The sequence below is a fragment of the Gallinula chloropus genome (assembly GCF_964237585.1).
Source record: "Gallinula chloropus genome assembly, chromosome: 8".
Lineage (NCBI taxonomy): Eukaryota > Metazoa > Chordata > Aves > Gruiformes > Rallidae > Gallinula > Gallinula chloropus.
The window spans coordinates 3,961,758-3,981,072 of NC_140093.1; the positions used below are offsets into that span (position 1 = coordinate 3,961,758).

Here is a 19,315-nt window from a genome sequence, read left to right on the forward strand (position 1 = left end):
TGCAATTAGAGAACAGATCTCTATCCAAAATTATTTCCCTATGTCTATTTTTCTAGACCTTGAAAGTTCAGATGTAAGATCTGCACGTTGACCTGCATTAGAGGTTTGCTTTATAACCTGGTATTATACAGAAAGCAGAGTTAGTTGGAGGCGGCTCCATCGGAATGTCTTTAGCAGCCGCTGCGGCAGCAGATGCTTTCGTGTCTCTGCTCATCACTGCCACCACAGCATGGGCACCCTGGCTTCACTGAGTTTAGGTCCCAAATGGAAAGATGAGCCAGAAAGGCAAAGCTGGGAAGGGGCTGAGGGCCTGGAGCAGCTTCTGTCCCAGTTGCTGCTAGCTGCCACCCCATTCCCACCTCGCTGGAGAGGATGAGGCTCTCGCCTCAAGAGCTGCCGCCCATTTTGATGTGCCTTCTGACCTGAAGCCCTGTCAGCACCTTTGGCTGTTGTCTCCCTTCCCTCCTCCCCCTTTTTTAATCCTCCTGCAACGTTTGGGCACACAGTCAGCCTCAGCTCAGCGACCAGCACTGCCAGACCTGCGTGTGGTGGCAGAAAGCAGCAAGGAAAGGAACCGCACCCGTTCCCAATCTGAACGTAAGCACGTTCCCTTCCTGAGGCTCACAGCACTTCTGCTGTTAGCCTGAATCAGATGAACCAAGGCCTAATCCAAACTGATGCCCCAGAGCCACAAAAAGTACAGTCAGCAAACCCATCCTCCTGTGAAACCACAGGCTGGGGAAGAGCAGCAGCACATGGGCTCCGATGCTGCCATACGTGGAAGCTGTTGGTTACTAGTGTGCCAAGGAGGTGAAGCAAATCCTCCAGAACAGCTGGAGAGCTGCTCTAACTCTCCCCAAGGTGGTCACACACACACAGAGAGAGCTTCCAAACATACCTGTGCTCAACATGCCTGCTCACAAACTCCTCTTGAGGAAAGGTAGGAGGCTAAACCCATTCGACTCGCCTTTGAAACGTCTCTCAAGGGAAGAGAATTTCCCTCTTTTCCAGCAGCCAGGCATTGACCAGTTAACAAGCTGTGAATCAAACCAAGCCAAAATGGACACATCCATAGGGAAACAATTAAAAACTGCATCGATTACATTGTAAAAAACAATTAGACCACCCATCTGGGATTCTGCAAAAGGTCTGAGTTGTACTTGCATTGCAAATCCCACCCTGGGTTATCATGGAAACGTGGAATGTGAAGGCTTTGAAATGTCCTGGAGTCTGTAACACAACGTTACATCCAACAGCAGATGGTGGTCTGGATTAGAGATGTGGTTCTTACGAAGCTGGAAAAAACCTCCTTCCCCCCTCAGAACAGCAGCAGGGCAGGTGGGTGTCAGCGGGCAGAGGTGAGGTGGTTCCGACTGTGTGAAAACCTGTGGGGAGGAACAAGGGGTGGGACTGGTCACACCTGCCCTTCTCCAGCCCTCCCCTGGAAGTTGTTCTGCAGCACACACACTGTGCTGTGCCAGACACTGCATCTGGGGGTGAAGGGGGAGCCTGGATGTGTTTGTCCCCACTCCCTGTTTTCTAGATAAAGAAGTCTTGAAAGAAATACAACCAACCCTGTAATTTGACAAAGAGCCAAGGTGGAAATTCTTTCAGGCTTTTAAGATTCAATTTTAGGCTGGTAAGACGTTTTAGAGTAAGAAACCAACCAGGGTTCTCTGAGGTTTTGCAACCCTCCAAACCAACCAGTGCTGGGTGCTTCCACACCACCCTCCAGGACCATGTCTGGCCAACAGCTGCCCTGCAGCATCACCCAACACCTGGCTGTGGGCACCTCCTGCCCAGCTAGAGGCTGAAGCCCTTGCAGGCATCTCCTGCATGCTTCTGGTGACCTCTGTGGCTCAGCCAGAAGAGCAGCCCCTTTCTGCCTTCCAGTGATTGCTGGATCAAAACCAGGCAGAGTTTTGCTTGAAGCCTCAAGCAGGGCCAGCAGTGTCACTCCTTAATAGCTGAGGCTCTTCTTTGCTTGACAAGCATCCCATGGATGCTTGAGCTACAAGCTGCAACCTAGGCCAGCTTAAACCACCAGAAATAAATGTGGGAGAGCAGCCTGCAGAGTGGGGCTGCTGCTATCTATGTACAGCAGCAGCCAGAGCAGGGGGTGGCTCCTGAGCCCCTGAGAGGGGGGTGTTTGGTTCCCTGGCTGGTGAGGAAAGCAAGGCTCAGGGCAGCCTGCTGTGAAAGGAGAGAATCCAAGTTCCTGTTAAACACAGCAGCTCAGGCCAGGAAGAAGAGTTTCCTGCTACCTGAAGCCAGGTGAGCAGCCTGGCTGCCTGAAAGGAGACAGGGACTGTTCCTGCAGCAATCCTGATGGTGTTGTGCATAATCCTCCCTACCAGAATCATGGGACCAGCAGGATGTTTGGATGGATGGAGAGACAGAGGGATGAAGGTGAAAAGCAGCATCTTTGTGTACTCTGCAACATTCAGCTATGCTAGGGAAACCTGCTCAGTGTGAGGACAGACTTCTGAGCCAGGAAGAACAGCAGCTCCTTTGTAACTGGCTTCCCCACCCCAAGGAAATGAAGAGCAGTTAAAAGAAGTGACTTAGGGTCAGCTGTCATCAATATTCCCTTTTTGGGTGGCTGGACTGCTCAGTACCACCCTTTAGCACAGCTGAGGAGCATGGCAATGGTTCAGTTTGCTGCCAGCCCCAGCCCAGCTCAGGCTCTGGAGGACACTCACCTCTGTACCCGCTCCACCATGTGTGCTATCAGTTTGTCAGAGATGCCTGGGCAGGACTCCTCAGCCAAGCTAAAGGCATTCTCCAGCTCCTCCATAGCTCCCACGTTGCCTCCTGTCTGCTTGTGCTTGTCTTTCAGCTGCAACCCAGAAACAGCACATTAGTTCCTCCTCTCACTGCAGGAAGCCCTGGTCAAGCAGTGCAGTGTGGACAGGGTGTCCCTTCCCCTTTTAGGACCACCCAGGGGTGCTGGAAGGCACCACCTTCTCCACAGATAAAAAAGGGCTTGTGTAGGGCAGGAAGATGGAAGCCCAACGTCTGGAGTTCAGACTCTCCTCCAGGTACTAGTGGCAACTGAAGTCCTTAACACACAGGTCCTGTTGTGCTCTCAAACAAGCTAAATGATACTGAAAATGGAGCAACAGCAGCAACAGAACAAGCAGCTCCAGCTGCCTCTGAAGCAGAACCTCTGCTGCTGACAGCAGCACTGGGCACGTACAAGGGGTTGCAGATGGGGGCCAGTCAATACCACAACGCTGGGAGTTGGTGACCACCACTTTTAACAGCCACACAAGAGTCTGAACTGCTTTCAGTGATGAGGGAGACTATTGCCAGGCTACAGATCCCAAGCCACTTGGCTTCTACCACTCCCCAGGGCCCTGGGAATGAAGTCCACACACCAGGACCCCCCCCCACAGAGTGTGACCCAGCTGAAAGGCCTCAGTTTCCATCTACCAGTGCTGGCACACTCCACCCACACCACACCAGCCACAAGGCTCTTTTTGCACGTGTTCCAGCTGCTAATTTGAAACAGCTACACCTCTGTCATTAAGGAACTCCTGACAGGTCACCAATGTGAAGGAAAACCCAAGCCCCATCCTCTGCAGCATTTCCCCACCTCTCTCACACAAGCAGCCCAGGCAGCAGCCCCTTCCCTTGTGTGTATCATTACAAGCTGCACGAACATCAGACCCTTTTATTGAACAAGCAAGGGCTGCCAGCTAACCACTGTCCAGTTCAATTAAGCTCCTGTTAGGCTACACTGATTAAAAGGGCTTTACATAAGCCTCACAGTTCTTTGCCTGCAATTCTGGGATCAGCCTTTCCTGTTGTTGGGAGTTCACCTTTCCACTGTGGCCCAGAAAGCAGGACAATGTGAAGGCTAATCCCTGTCCTCCAAGCTCCCTGCTGGAAACAAATGGTTCTGAGTCAAAAAGAGCTGCTGCCTCTTCCTCACCAGGACAAAGCCATGACTCACACACACCTCTGCTCCTTCAGAGGTGACAGGGGGCATGGGGGGGGCAACTCGGTTACACATCAAGTGTACAGGTTCCTTAGGCCAGTAACAGTTGTGATGCTCAAGCCAAGGATTTGATTTGATGTCTGCCTGACTGGAGACTGCCTGCCTCAGAGCACAGCGTGACACAGGGTCTGTCCTGCAGGTAAGCTGCTGGTTTATCATCAAACCACCGAGCTGCAGCTTGCTCAGCAGCCTGTGTCACAAGGCAGCTCCTGCACTGGGAGCAGGAGTGCAGGGAGAAGCAGGCTCTGGTACCTGCCTGCCCTTGCAGGGGCTGCACATCAGCCATGAGGCCAGGGGAATCAGGGGCAGAGCTGCTGAAGCATCAGCAAGCCTCAGATGCAGATAACAAACAGGTGCTCCTGTACCTTATCTTCAACAGAAACATCCCCTTCTAGGGACACAAGTGTTTTGGAGAGGACACTCCAGGGACATACTCACTTGCTTAATGTCTATCACAGACCTCTGAACAGAGGCACACCCCTTATCCCTACCAGGTGCCACACCACACCTCCCTTCTCCAAATCCTTCCCATTTACTTACCCATGTCATGTACCTCCTCACCTCCAACCACAGACACCAAGGTGGTTCTACTCACCTCCCCAAAAACTGGGTGAACAAGCGTGGAGAGACACTGTGACCGTGGTTGCCTCTTGATGGGCTCAGTAGGCTAGAAAGCAACATGAATAGATGTTACAAGCTGCAGGCAAAGGCTCCCAGGGCACACAGAGTCAAGTACAGTGCCTTGGGTAACTTCACAGCCCCCTCAGGTCTCAGGAAAGGCACAGGCTGCAGTACCCTGACAATATGGAAGAGGCAACTGTGGGGCACTAGCCCTTGAAACCAGAGGGAGGTCAAGTGTAGACAGAAAATGAGTGACTGGTGGCTTTCCCAAGCCCCTCAAAAGCTTGTCTCAGTTCCACTTCTGAAAGGACAGCAGCAAACAGACCTTCTGGGAGCCATGAAGAGCCATTCCTTTGTGCAGCTTGCTCAAGGAGTTGGGGCGAATAGTTGGTGGGAATGTCCAGATCGGACCCTGGTCTCCATCCTCTGTGTCTCCATCACTGGAAAGGAGAAGGGGAAAGTCAAGACAAAGCCTCAGCTCTGTACACCAGGCATTGCAGCCACGTTACCAGAGTCATGAGCTCCCCCTCTCCTGCCTGTCATACCATCACAGGGCTCCAGGCACTTCCCTATCCCAGGATACACCCTAAAGAGAAACCACTCCAGTGGTTACAGCCCCAGGTACAGCAGCAGAGATCTGAGCCAAATCACTACAACCACCTTCCTGCTGTCCCCAGCCTGAAGACAGTTCCCAGCACTAGTTAACTCAGGGGAATTTCAAGACAATCCAAGCTCACAATTTGAGGGGCCAGGCTTAGTTGATGGAAGCAAACCTCACTTGAGTCACTGCTACTACAGGTGAAGAGAAGCTCTGTGTCACCAGCCAGGCAACAAAGTGCCCTGTCCTCACCCAAAGTCACAGCCTCCTTACCCTCCACACCAGCAGCAAAGCTCTCTACCCACAAATACACAGACACCCCTATGCAGCTGTTGTATTTAACTGAGCAGGTGTAGAATACAGGCAAGGAGAGCCTTGTTTTACTAGTTACCCACAGACTGGCTGTTTCTTGTTAGTACTTCTGGCTCCTTACACTCAGCAAAGAGGCTCCAGGGTTAAGACCAGAACAGAGTGCTGGGTCCCACTGAGCAGGAGGTGCCAGCCTGTCTCCTCAGCCAGCTGCCTCCTGCTCCCACCAACAGATGCTCACAGGTCTCCTCCCCCAGCTACCTTAAGATCTCCAACCCAGGAGTGGGAAAAGGACCTGAGCTGTTTCCAGCTGGCTACCCAGGGGCACACAGGGTGTGGCAGGGGCACCCTCCAGGCAGAACAGGTACTTACATGTCAGAGTCTCCAGAACTGGAATCTTCCCCGTGTCCCTCCGACTTCCAGCGCTTGAACCGATCTATCAGCTCCATCAGGAAGGAGGTTTTCTTGGTGTAGCGTGTGATGAACTTGTGCTTTAGCAGCTCTTTAGCTGTTGGCCTCTGGGAGCAGAGAAGGAAAGCACACTACATCTAACCATCTCCACTAAAGCATGCAAGGGCACTGCCTTTAACTCTTGCCAGGCTTGTCCGTCTGTCCTGCAAGCTCTGTGCATCCTCCTCTCCAAGAGCCCTGCACCACAAGGTCCTCTGCTAACCCAGTCTATGGCCTCTGTGGCATGCTACCCAACTTCACAAGCAGCCAGCAATACTCACAAATCTGGGATCCTTGTTGAGGCAGGCTTCCACAAACTCCTTGAAGGGCTTGCTGTGGTGACCCTCCAGTGTTGGAGGGTTGTTTTTGGGGATCAGGAAAAGAACCCTCATAGGATGCAAGTCAGAGTTTGGAGGCTCTCCCTTTGCTAGTTCAATGGCTGTAATTCCAAGGGACCAGATGTCTGCCTGGAAGAAGAACAAGAGCAGTGGCTGCACAGAACAGCAAGGAGCAATTGTGCACCAGGGAAGCATGCAGCTTGAGCACAGCTGACAACATCAGGTAGGGTGTTTCACATCCAACAGACAAACTCCTCCAACAGACTGTGACCCCTAACAGGAAAGCATCCTTCTCCCAACAAGCAGCACTTCCAACCCCTTTACTAACCCAGGCACCTTCTCACAGATAGTAGCACCAAGCAGCAAACCTCCTCCTGCTCCCAGCTCACCTTGAAGTCGTAAGCAGACTGTTTGATGACCTCTGGTGCCATCCAGAATGGAGTCCCAACAAAGGTATTTCTCTTGATCTGTGTGTCTGTCAGCTGGCCAGCCACCCCAAAGTCAGCCAGTTTCACATCTCCCTGCTCTGACAGTAGCACGTTGGCAGCTGTTGGCACAAATAAGCATTAAGTCTACTGGTTTCAGAACCATCTCCAGCCCACACAGAACTGAATACTGAGAACAGACCTCCTGTGACATCTTCCTGTGCCCCAGGGAAAGCCCTCAGCTCGGGTTTCCAGCCCCAGACTCCTCCTCATGCTCTGACCTCTGCTGGGTAACAAGAAGTTTGTACACTTGGCTGGGTCAGAAGGGAATTGTTTCTAGGGTAGTAGCACAGAGCAGATGTGAAGGGCCACACAATCAACCAGATATGACTCCTGGCCACACAAAGGAGAGGTACCTCAAATGGTCTTGGGTATTTTTTCAGCACAGGTTAAATAGCTGATCCTTCTAAACATGCCCCAAGTCCTGCTCTTGTACTGCTTCCCCCTCACTCAGCTTAGGATAGGGGCATTGCTCAGGTTTTTGGATGGGGTGTTTTTGGTAGAACTTTTCATTCCAAGAGAGACCTGGGCTGAGCATTTCCCCACTCTGCTGGCAGCCAACAGCCAGCATGAAATGGCTGGAAAATACACCAGAAATGTGTAGCCTGACATACACCACAGAGTCTCTCCTGCTGCTCTGCTTGTTCATATCCCCCCCTGCAGAGGGTCAGAGCAGGGAGCATCCAGCACTGGCCACATCCCCTCCTGCCATCCTTTGATGCTGGGTGTGAGCCTGCCCTTTGGAAGGCAGATGCCAGATGTCTCTACACCACAAACAGCCAGGGACACCAGGAACAGGGTAGGCTGACACAAGCTGCCCTGCTTTTCATGCTGGGAGCCCTGTGTGAGGACAGCTCACCTTCCCAGGGAGTTATAACCACCATAACCAGCACACACACCCCTCAGGGTCCAGCAAATGACCAGGCATAACCAAGAGCCAGCTAAATCCTGAGCATGCCTTTCACTGGCTCTTTCAGCTCCTCACCTGTCCAGACTACAAATGCCAGAGCAGAGCTACAGACCCTTACTGTTCCTGTAAGCCCTAAAGACATGAAAAACTTGAATTGCAGATTACAAGAGTTGGAAACACTGTTTTTCATTGTTCAGAAACAAGCAACCAACAGGACAAGCAGCAGTAAGGAACAGTCTTTGGAAGCTCTCAGCTATGGCAGTATAAGATTGCTGAATCTTATGTTAGTAATGTCCCCTAAATGATGGGAGCAGAGTTCTCCCCTCTTACCTTTGATGTCCCTGTGGATCTTCCTCTCAGAGTGTAGATAATCCAAACCCTTTAGGATTTCTCTCAGGATAGTAGCTATGTAAGTCTCCTCCAGGGGTCCTGGCTTCAGCTGATAAAGGACAGAAACATGACTTAAGGGAGGGTGGCTGATGCCTTGGATTCACCAGCCTCTCAGGCCAGGAAACCTTGGCCAAACAGATCATGTTGAGCAGGAAGCACTGAGAGCATCCCTGGTGCACACTCTGCACCAGGCAACATCAGATGGAAAATCTCAGGGAGGGGGTTGTTGGTCTGTTCAAGGCTTCCCAGACACACAACAGGATGCTCAGCTCTCATTCTGGCCTGGAAACACACTGGTGAGCAGAACATCCTAAGGGCTTCTCTTGGTCAGGTTTCCCTGCTGAATTTCAGCCACTGCCACAGCCCAGAAACTTCTACCCTGTGGCTGTGGAGTACTGTGTCACAGCTCTTCTCCTTTCCATCAGTTCTTCTCTGAGCAAGTCCTGCAGTAATTGAGGTTCTGCCCTGAAGACAACTCCTGCTGATGACAGACCCTCCCCACTACACCCTTCCTCCCAGCCAGTGCAGGCTCAGCAGTTTGCTTACATGACCCAACCACTGGTCTAGAAAAGCAGCCTCTGCTGTCCCAAGGAGAAAAGCAAAGTCCTGTGACACAATACAGCACAACAGAATCTTTCCCATGTGTTTACTCTGTGCCTGTAGTCCTTTAAAAGCCAGAGTAACTTGTTACATGTCATTTGTATGTCACTTCTGCCCTGGTCAGGCCCCACCTGGAATATTGTGTCCAGTTCTGGACTCCCTGGTATAGAAAAGCCAGGGATCTCCTGGAGAGAGTCCAGTAAAGGGCTACAAAGGTGATAAAATGACTGCAGCATCTCCCCTGTGAGAGGACAGGCTGAAAGAACTGGGGCTGTTCAGCCTGGAGAAGAGAAGGTTAAGAGGGGATCTGATCAATGGTTATCAATATCTTCAGCATGGGATGCAGGGGGAAATGGGCAGCCCCTTCTCAGTGTCTGTGGGGACAGGACAAGGGGCAATGGTCTCAAGTTTGAGGACAGGGAGTTCCACACCAATCTGGGGAAGAGCTTGTACCCAGTGAGGGTGAGGGAGCCCTGGGACAGGCTGCCCAGGGGGTGTGGAGTCTCCTTCTTTGGTGAGATTCCAGCCCCGTCTGGACACCGGCCTGTGTGCCCTGTCCCAGGGAGCTGCTTTGGCAGAGGGTTGGACCCCATGGGCTCTGGAGGTCCCTTCCCACCCCTGTGATTCTGTATCATCAAACACCTGGGAATCCTGATCAGGGAGCAGGTCCCTGCTGAGGTGGATGCTATGCAAGCACCAATCAACACCAGGAACTCTTACTAGGTGAGGTATGGATTTTCAGTGCTCAGAACCAAGTGGCTGCTGTCAGGTTCCAGTTTGCTGGCTCTTCCCATCACAGAGCAGGAGAGCTGCTGGAAAGCAGAGTTTTGACAGCCAAGCTCTGTGCAAACATCTCCTCTGTCCTGGGATGCACATAACCAGCACGTCTGTGCTGTGCTGCACTGCCTGCAGCCCCTCAGGCTGTCACACAGATGGTATGTGGCAAGTGAGTGTCTGGCTCACAGGCATCTCACAAACCAAGGCTCCAGCCAATGGTTTTCATGGTCCAGAGCTTCCCACATACTTACCAAATCCAGGGCTGAACCTCCTCCCAGGTACTCCATGATTATCCACAGCTTAGTGCCCTGCAAGCAAGTGCACAAACCAAGAGCAAAGACAGTAGTAAGAGCAGGCAGAGAGGTGACAGAGCCCAGAGGCAGCGAGACATGTGAGCAGAACTGTACAGAGTCCAAGGGATGCTGCACACCCCAGCTCTCAGAGGCTTAGGAGGGACCTCCCAGCTCCCTCTTCCCTGCTGACACAGCACTATAGTGTGGTGGACCTGCCCCCCTATACAGCTCTCTCACTGTCCACAGTTCTATCTGAGCAATGCTTGGTGCTTCTACAGACACTGCACTACCCAGCCCCCAGAGAGAAGTGTGTTTTCATCCTGGAGCCATTTAACATCAGTCCAAGAGATCTAGTACACCTTCCTGACAATGCCAGAAGAGCTTTGCAGCCTTTGAGTTCATTAACAGGACTGCCAGCTAGAAGGTACAATCAGCAAGGCACTCTTGTACTCCTCAAAGAAGAGATTCCCAGGCTGAGGTTCACAGGGTCCTGGTAGGAGATAAGCAGCAGATCCAGGAACCTACAGCCTTCTACAGCATCTTCAGTAGAAGGCTGAAAACAAAAAGGTGTTAGGACCTTTGGAAAATATGTAAGGAATAATCAGTACCCAAAATGCCTCAGAGCTCTTTGCTACAGAGCCAGCATTACAGTCACCTCCAGCAGCCAGCACGCAGATGCCACATCTGACCATCATTTCTAGCAGCTTCCACTGGGGATTCCTAAACCTGTTCTCAACAGAAGCAGCACCAGCACTCCTCCAAAGACTCTGCTCCTGTTCTTTTCATCATTTCTGACGACATTATGATCACAAGACTCCACAAAGGACAGTTTCAAACTCCTCTTCTCTCCAGAGGCACAGAGTCCCCAGCAGTAATCCCCCCAAAGCGTGGTGTTTTGAAAAAGCATTCCACAAACATCCTTCCCAGGATGGCCACACCATGGAGAGGTCAGCCTCCTCAGTGAGTAGTTTCCCTCCTCAGTGAAGCACCCTGCTCTTGCACCTCATTTCCCATGTACTTTGCAAGCACCTTGAAGCCCAGGCTCCTGCTGGGACCACGTGAAGGCTGTGAGCAGAGCCATGGCCAGTCCTGCTGCCCCAGCAGTGGCAGCACCCACAGAGAAGCCCACCCCACACCCCCCCCCCATCCCCAAACTGCTGTGGCTTTCTCTTACCTTCAAGTAGGAGCCATAGTACCGGGTGATGTAGGGACTATCACACTGGCTGAGCACTGTGATCTCCTGCTGGATGTCCTCAATTTCATCCTCAGCCTCCTCCAGATCAATGATCTTAATCGCCACCACCTCCTTGGTGCGGTTGTCGATCCCTTTGTACACTTCACCGAAGGAGCCTTTGCCAATCCGCTCCAGCTTGGTGAACAGCTCCTCAGGATCCACCCTGGAGTGCTGAACCAGACAAGCAGAGAGGAGGAAAGTCCATCAAATCCCACATGTCCCCACCCCTGCAGCTCATCTCCCTGCCTGTGCATCACTGGAGACTCGCAGATCCCAAAAAGGTCTTAAGACAGACCATACCCATGATGAGAAGAACAGAAGCAGCCTTGCACATGGGATTTCTGCCCCTCCAGCCCATGGTGGGGAAGAGAAGCCCAGGAGAACATCAGTGAGTATTGCTGTGGAAAGCATCAGCTTGTTTGGGACAGGACTGCTCAGCTGCAGGCACTAAATGGTGCCAAGGCAGCTCCATGAGCAAGCATCTGTTCACACCTGAAGACAAAAGAAGGCAAGGAACCAGAACCAGCCTTCCTTTGAGGAGCTGGATGAGGAAACAGGCACCAGCAAGAGACCCCAGTAAGTACAAGGATGTTTCCCTGGTCTGCCTTCCTCCATTCAAAGGCTGGAATGAGCTGAGAGATCTGCACCTCTTCCCTACTTGTGTGGAGGGTGAAATCCTCCACTAACATAAATACCAGCCCATGTTAGCTGTCTTTCTCCATTGCAGCCCAATTTCTAGGCAATGCCCAGCCCAGCTCTCTTCAGATGTTTGCAGAGAGAGCCTCACATCTTTTGGAAGGTCAGTAGTGAGGAGGCCAGGCACCTGCCCACCCCAGAGGGGACAGGATTGCTGAATGGGACACTCCACCTGCAGACCTGGCTTTCTGGAACAGCCTCTCCTCTGGCTGGCAGGCCTGGATGCAAAAGCAAACAGCATTTCCCTCATTAGATAAGCACATCAACTGGGAAGCCACTAACGAGATCACTGGAGGAATACCCTTTCAGCAGCAGCTTCAAAGTTAACTCCTTATTAAGAGGAGTTTGGAGGAGAAAGGGAAGAACCCAGAATCCTTTCCAATCATTTCCTGATGCCATTGCATCGTGCCCAGGTGCAGCCCAGGAGCTCATGCTCTGCTTCATGCTACTAAAAAGCTCTCCTTATTTTTTCTGCCATTTTCAAAGAGCAAATCTAGTTTCACAAAACAACAATAAATGTGGAAAAATCACACCCTGGCCTAGAGGAAGCAGCCAAAGCCATTCCAGTGAAGGTTTCCACACCCAGTACTTCTCAGTCTCACCTCCAACACGTCATCCAGAGGGACCACTCCCTCCCAAGGGCCTTGAGCTGCCAGGGATTCTATCTAAGAACGGGGCAGCTGCATTTTCCATCTAACCCCAGGCTCCAGCAGCAGGCTGCCACTGAGCAGCCCTGGGTGCTGCTTAATGATTAAGCCAGCCAGTCATTACAGGTTCCTTGCCTTCGGTGCCCAGTGCTGTGTGGAGTCAGCCAAGCCCAGAGTGAGCTTTAAGTCAGCTCACTCAACAGGATTTCCACATGCATTCCAGTCCCAGATGCTGAGGGATAACCAAATATCCTTGTGCATCCATGGCAACACCCAAACAGGCTGTGCTTTGAACAAACGCACTGGGAACAGACTGGAGAGGATACACAGAGATGAAAGGACCTGGAGATACCTCACAGGGGCTGGAGAGAGGGAAGCAGGGGAAAGGGAGAGGATTTGAGCTTGAGAAACACCAGGAGACAACGTGGGAATGACAACTGGGAGAACAGCCTGGCTGGTCCAGGCTCACAAGAGGCCAGGAGCATTTTCCACCTCTCGACCAACTGACAGGGATGGGGCAGAGAGGGAGCCCAGACATCACCCTACAAACTCCACTCCCCACAGCAGGGAGAAGGGAGACACAGAGGGTCATCTCCTAGAAGCACCTGGCTGAGCTGGCAAAGGAAAGAGCATCTGTGTGAATCCTGCAGGAAAAGCTCTCTCCCCTCCCAAGGAAGGAATTCTTCTCCAAGACAAGAAGTGGCAAGGTGCCAGGGACTGCCCATCAAAGAATCAGGACTGATTCCTGGAGAGCAGGACACCAAACATAACTACTCACTGCAGGCAGCTTTTGGGACAGCCACCACTCTCTGTATTGGCTCCAGAATCATGGGGAGCTTCACAAAGAAGCTTCCATTGCCTGTGGAACAAAGCCCTTCATGGAGCAGTGGTGAAGGAGAGAACCCTTTGTGACAAGCACGTGGAAGCTTTGCCCCCTCAGGACTCAGGAAAAGGATGAGATGGGCAGAAGAAATGGGCCCACCACATTAGGCTGGGATAGGAAACTTAATTCATAGGTACTTGGGCTTACCTTTCCAGTGTCTGACACTTCAAAACTGAAGTGCTCCACAGGGCAAGAGTGTGGCTCTGTGGACAGCCTGAGGACATGCACCCCTCACCAGAGCTGCCACAAATCACAGCCATGCCCAGCAGCAGCCAGAACCTAGCAAGGAACTATGGGGCAAGGTGGTAGAGAGTCATTCCAGCCACAGCCTCCTTGATGCCTGCTGCAGACCAGCCTGGTAAGGAATTTCTTCCCTTCCTGTAAACAGGGAGAAGGAACCAGGCCTGACACCTTAGTCAGTCCCTGCACAGCAGAACACCTTGTGAGCTACTGTTGTGGACACCACAGAAGGTGTTGCCAGGTGGCATTTTTTGGGGGAAGCAACCCTGAATCCCAATGAGACACCAAGATAAAAACTGCAGCAGTCTGCAGGCTACCTGCTCAGCAGCTCTTCTCCATCCAAAACAGCTCCTCCTTGAGCTGCCACACACAGTAACTCACCACTGAGGAGCAGATGTTCTGGCTGATGGGCACACAAGCCTCACCAGAACAAATGCAGCTCTGCCAGGAAGAGCTGTACAGCTCTACAGAGCTCTCCTGCAGCAGGTAAAGCCTCTCAGGGATGGTCACCTCATCACACTGCTTTGCTTGGCTGAACATCCCTTAGGGAGCAGGTCTGGAGCAGGAAACCTTGTGCTGCTTCTCCCCACTGTGAGCAGCCTCAGAGAGGCATGAACAGGCTTTGGGAGGAGAGCACACAAAGCACTGTGGTGGTTCCAGGGGCAGGAAGGGGAGGGAACAAGCATGAGAGGGATGAGGACAATCTACTCCATTCCTGCCCTCTGGGATTTCAGCACAGAGCAGGAGGATGCTCTGTCACCACAGGCAGGGGGGGCAGTTTGCCATCACGACTGAGGATGTCACCTTCTAAAACAGACATCAGGAGTGAAGGATCACAGAGTGTTAACAAGACAAGGCTGGCAGCAACACCAGCTCCTTCATGGGGAAAGAATGGGCTTGGCAGCTCTGCCACCTCCAGCTGTATCATGCTGAGACCTGATACACACAACCTCTGAGAGGAGGTTGGAGAAGAAGGGCAAATAGCTACCCTCATTTCACAGCTACTACCCAGAAAGATAAGCTGCATATTGGGAACAGAAGCAAATAGCCCAGAGAGAAGACTTTGAGCTGGTTTAAAGGGTGTGTCTGGCTGGATCTCACTCTCAAAAGACTCATATCCAGCATTGTGAGCAAGAGTCATGCCTGCATCTGCTCTGCAAAACACCAAGAGGTGCTGAAGCCCTTGGGGGAGTGAGAGCTCCTTGGTCCTGGGCAAGTCAGGAACAGCCTCACTGTTCTACATGGGAAAAGCCCACAATAGAAAAAGCCTGTCAAGGCCACAATACTTCCAGAACCAAAGCTGACTGGAGTCTGGCAGCCTCCAAGGGTTTCTATGCTGTGGCCTTTAGTGTGACTTCTGACTAGAGTGCTTTCCAACCAGCCAAACAAACATCATTTTCCTCTGCCAAACACAGTGGAAGGAGGAAGTTGGTTTTAATAAACCTCAGCTACTGACCTTCTTTCCTTCATTGCCTCCTCTCCTCCCCAACTTCCCAACCAGCATTTACCCACACTGCAAACTACACACTAACCTCAGGGCCACCAACAGAGATATGTGCAGCAGGCACTAGGTTCTCCTTGGGGAAACCAGCTCTGGGTCTGGAAACACTGGAAAGCCTCCCTTGTCTATATGATATTTGTGCACAGCTCTCTTTAACAGCTAAACCTGAGACAGCTTTGAACTTCTGGATTATAGACAAGAGGAGGGAAGTTTGCATTCCACACTTTTAGCCACATGACTGTGCCTTAGACTCCCTTGAAGCCAAAGGGTAGTAGCTGTGAAGCAAGTTGGGAGCAAAGCATTACTTCTCCAGAGGACTTGAACAGCTTCTTCAAGGTCACTTAAGGAAAAACAAAAGCAGAAACAGCTCAGATCAGAGCTTTAAACACTGTAATGCAACTATATCACCTAGCAGATAGAGCTCCCAACAAAGACCAGAGGCCCACTGTGCCACACAGACATAGCAAAGTGCAGCCAAGAGTGAGACAACCAGCTGGGGCAGGGAAAGGGAGGCATGGGGGCAAAGCAGCGTGGGGATCTGCCTAAGGTAACCCTGCACATCAGCAACACAACTGGGAGTCAAATCCAAGTCAAGCCTCCCACAGCTCAATCCAAGTCTTGGTCTCTTGATTTTCACAGGACCTCAACCCAGACCAATTCCTACTGCCCTTCCAGCAAGCCTCAGCTGTATGGATCACAGAATCCCAGACTGGTCTGGGTTGGGAGGGACCCCAAGGATCACAGAGCTCCAACCCCCCTGCCACAGGCAGGGACACCAACCTCCAGGCCTGGAGCTACACAAGATTCCCCAGGGAATCCAACCTGGCCTTGAACACCCCCAGGGATGGGGCATCCACCCCCTCTCTGGGCAGCCTGTTCCAGCCCCTCACCACTCTCTCTGGAAAAAACTTCTAATATCCAATTTAACCCTTCCTTCCTTTAGCTTTAATCCATCCCCTTTGTCCTGCCATTGTCTACCTTTTTAAAAAGCTGATTCCCCTATCACCAGGTCCCATCAAGGGTTCCCAAAGGAAAGGACAACACAGGCTGCTTTCCTATTCCAGGACCAGGCAGAGGGTCATGGAATGAACCGACCTGAGGATGTCTTACACACGTGTAATGACTCAGAGATGAGACCACTGGCACTCTGGCAACTTCACTGGTGACTGCTGCGTTCAACAAAGCTTCAGGGCACCCTTCTCTATAGCTACAGGACCGAGTCCTCAGCCCTCACCAGCAAGTAGCCTCTCCTGTCCCTTTCATTTCTCTCCCTGTACTGCGACTCACTCAGGCACTACATTTGCATCTAATTCCATACAGGCTCTGGGGAAGCAGATTATGTAAAAGGCAGGATGCAAACTGAGATGCATTGCAAATCAATTTTAAATCAGAAGAGGCTTGGGGAAAAAAGCATCATCTCAAACCCCTCAAGTTTTTACTCTCCTGACTTTACACCGAGGAGCAGAACAGAAAAATGCCAAAAGTCCTCACAAACCATGGACTGAGCAGACCTGCATTCAGCACTGACACCTGCCAACAACCACACACCCCCCCCCCAAAGTCAGGAGAAAGAAGATTCAGGCCAATACTATTAATGTGGTTGAGCTTTTCATCCCAAGTCATGACATCATCCTCCCTCTGCTGAAAACGTCATCACAAGAACAGGATTTAACCACATCCACTGAGGCTACTATTGCTCTCAGACCAGCTCAGCTTCCAGTGGCCTCTTGCACATGAGGGTTGCAAGCACTGCTCTTCTCAGGCTGCTGTGGTGAAGGCTTTGGTGAGATATGTCCAGCACAGCCTGCACACACAGCTTTTCTCTTCCCATTTCTAGACTTCCTCTCTCATAAATACTCAGAGAGCCAATGATTCCTGTCCCCCTAAGAGGAGCAAAGCACTGTCCTGGGTGGTCAATTCCATTTCTGTATGGCCAAGATGTGTGCAAGGCAGACAAAGAGTGGCAAGAAGTGACTTTCTGGGGTGCTGTGCCTGATACAAGAGTTTAAAACAAACTGTTAATTGCTCCTCACCTGGCTGGCAAACTCTCTCAAGTGGGCCATGCCTGCAGGACAGCCAGACATCCACTTCTGCAACGTCAGGGAGGGTTGGGACGCCGCAGCAGAGCGGGGACACGATGCTCTCTCATCCACTGGGCAACTGTGACAAGCAGGAACACAACAGCTCTGACTGGAGGTTCTCAGAGCCTGGCTTGTTCCCCCAAAAAGCCCCCTTGATGGTCTGGATTTGCAGCTCTCCTTGAGCTCAACAGCCCTTTTTTCTGAGCACGCCGGCCCCTCCTTGCAAGCCCCAGCTCTCCGTTCTTTCCAGCCATGGCTCCCAGGTGGAACAAGGCACCTCTCCTGAGCCACACACACCCACAAAGCCCCAGGCACCACCTGCTCCCCAGTGCTACGGCCACCCCTTCCCCAGCACAGCCCACGGCGTTACCCTCAAACACCCCGACTGCCCCCCAGCAATCCTCTCCCTGGGGTACCCCTCCCACTGTCCCCAGAACACCCCTTCCCCCTCAGGGAACCCCAGCCCTACACCGCACCCGGGCACTCCCCCACCACTGCCCCCCAGTTCTACCCCACCCCAACCGACCCCGCGCTCCTCTCCACGGGGCTCCTCTCCGGCCCAGGGACCCCAGTGCTCCTCAGCACGGCAACCCCAGCCCCTCCCCGTGTCCCCCGGGCAGGGGGGCTCCGCGGCCCACCCCCAGCCCCAGCCCCGCGCCCCCTCACCCCACCTCACAGCTCGGGCCTCCGCCCAGCCCCTCCCGCTCCCCTCCGGGACCTCCCCTCCCCGCTCCATCGGGGCCTCCTCCGAGCAGCCCTACGCCCCGCCCGGGCCCCTCGGCTGTGGATCCCCGTCCCGCAAGGTCCCCGGGAGGCCACCCCGGGCACCGCCGCACCTACCGGGGCAGCCGGCCGCGCCTACGGCCACCGCTCCCCGCGCCAAGGGCGGCGCGGGGCCATGCCGGGCCTGGGCGTGCGGAGCCGCCGCCGCCACCGCCCCGCCGCCGCTCCGGGCTGCCCTGGGACGCCGAGCTCGGCCGCGGCGGGGGCGGCAACACCGGGAGACGGGTGGGAAGGGCCGGGGCCGCGCCGGGCCGGGCGCAACAACACGGGGCGGGCGGACGGGGAGGCGAAGCGGAGGGGGGGGGAGGGCCGAGCCGCGGTGCCTGCTGGGAGATGTAGTCCGGCGGCGGGCCGGGCCGCCTCTGGGAGCCGCGGGGAGACGGGCCCTGCGGCGGGGCGGGGGCACAGGGGGCAGGGTCGGAGCCTCATAAGCAGCCCTATTCCACCACAAGACCTTGATTTGGGAGGCCAAGGAGCGCACAGAGAATCATAGAATCCCAGACTGGGCTGGGTTGGGAGGGACCCCAAGGGTCACAGAGCTCCAACCCCCTGCCACAGGCAGGGACACCAACCTCCAGGCCTGGAGCTACACAAGGTTGCCCAGGGCCCCATCCAACCTGGCCTTGAACACCCCCAGGGACGGGGCATCCACCCCCTCTCTGGGCAGCCTGTTCCAGCCACTCACCACGCTCTCTGGAAAGAACTGCCCCCTAATATCTAATTTAAACCTTCCCTTTTCCAACTTCACTCCATCCCCCTTGTCCTGCCATTATCTGCCCTTTTAACAAGCTGATTCCCCTCCTGTTCCAGGTACTTGAAGGCTGCAGTGAGGTCCCCCCCCAGCCTTCAGGTTAAAAGCTGCTGACAAAAAAGCAGTATTTAAACAAGTCTTCTGCTCAGCAATGCCCCCAAACTCCATGGGGACCAGGCTGGAGCAGTCTGGGCCTGAGGGACTGAGAGACACTGTGATTTATGGCTGCCCCCATAGCAGTGACCCACGCTGGGGCAGCTGGGGAAGAGCTGAAGCCCCGTGGGAAAGGACTCACGTTGGAGGAGTCCATGGAGGACTCTCTGCTGTGGGTGGGACCCCAGGGTGCAGCAGGGGGAGGGGGTGAGGAATGAATGACCCCCCAAGCCAAGAAGGAAACCAACTCGTGAGGAACTGACCCAAACCCCCATTCCCTGCCCCTCCCTGTGCCACAATGGGGGCAGAAGGGAGCGAAATCCTGACTAAAGATCAGTCTGCTAAGGAGGGAGGGGTGGGGGGAAGGTGCTTTAAGCTCTGGCCACACTTCTCATCACCAGACTCTGGTGTCACTGGGGGTGCAGGGCAGGGCCATCAATTCCAGAGTTTTCTCTCCTCCACTCTGTGCTGAGTCTGTTCTGCCCATCAATGAATGATCCCACCCTGCCCTTGTCTCCACTCCTGAGCCTCTCAATAGCTATTTTCTCCCCCATCCAGCAGAATAGGGGAGG

At 53.4% G+C, this 19,315-nt stretch overlaps 1 protein-coding gene across 1 annotated transcript; it reads right to left on the bottom strand.

Moving 5' to 3' along the window:
• Positions 1-488: 488 nt before the first annotated feature.
• On the bottom strand, positions 489-18,004 carry STK25 (serine/threonine kinase 25). The gene is made up of 12 exons (XM_084267509.1): positions 17,897-18,004; positions 17,009-17,135; positions 10,949-11,179; positions 9,733-9,789; positions 8,045-8,153; positions 6,709-6,866; positions 6,263-6,448; positions 5,904-6,049; positions 4,950-5,064; positions 4,599-4,670; positions 2,703-2,839; positions 489-1,385 (listed from the first exon to the last, which is right to left on the bottom strand). Exons 2-12 carry the CDS (start codon positions 17,057-17,059, stop codon positions 1,346-1,348), a joined length of 1,302 nt encoding a protein of 433 aa, XP_084123635.1. The 5' UTR covers positions 17,060-17,135; positions 17,897-18,004; the 3' UTR covers positions 489-1,345.
• Positions 18,005-19,315: the final 1,311 nt, after the last annotated feature.

Excerpts from the sequence above, each read along its gene's own strand:
- STK25 (XM_084267509.1), bottom strand. The coding sequence starts at position 17,059 with ATGTCTGGCTGTCCTGCAGGCATGGCCCACTTGAGAGAGTTTGCCAGC. Across the intron at positions 5,065-5,903 it reads AGTTCTGGAGACTCTGACAT|TGATGGAGACACAGAGGATG; the intron begins GTAAGTACCTGT and ends TCTCCTTTCCAG. Across the intron at positions 1,386-2,702 it reads ATGGTGGAGCGGGTACAGAG|GTTTTCACACAGTCGGAACC; the intron begins GTGAGTGTCCTC and ends TCCTCCCCACAG.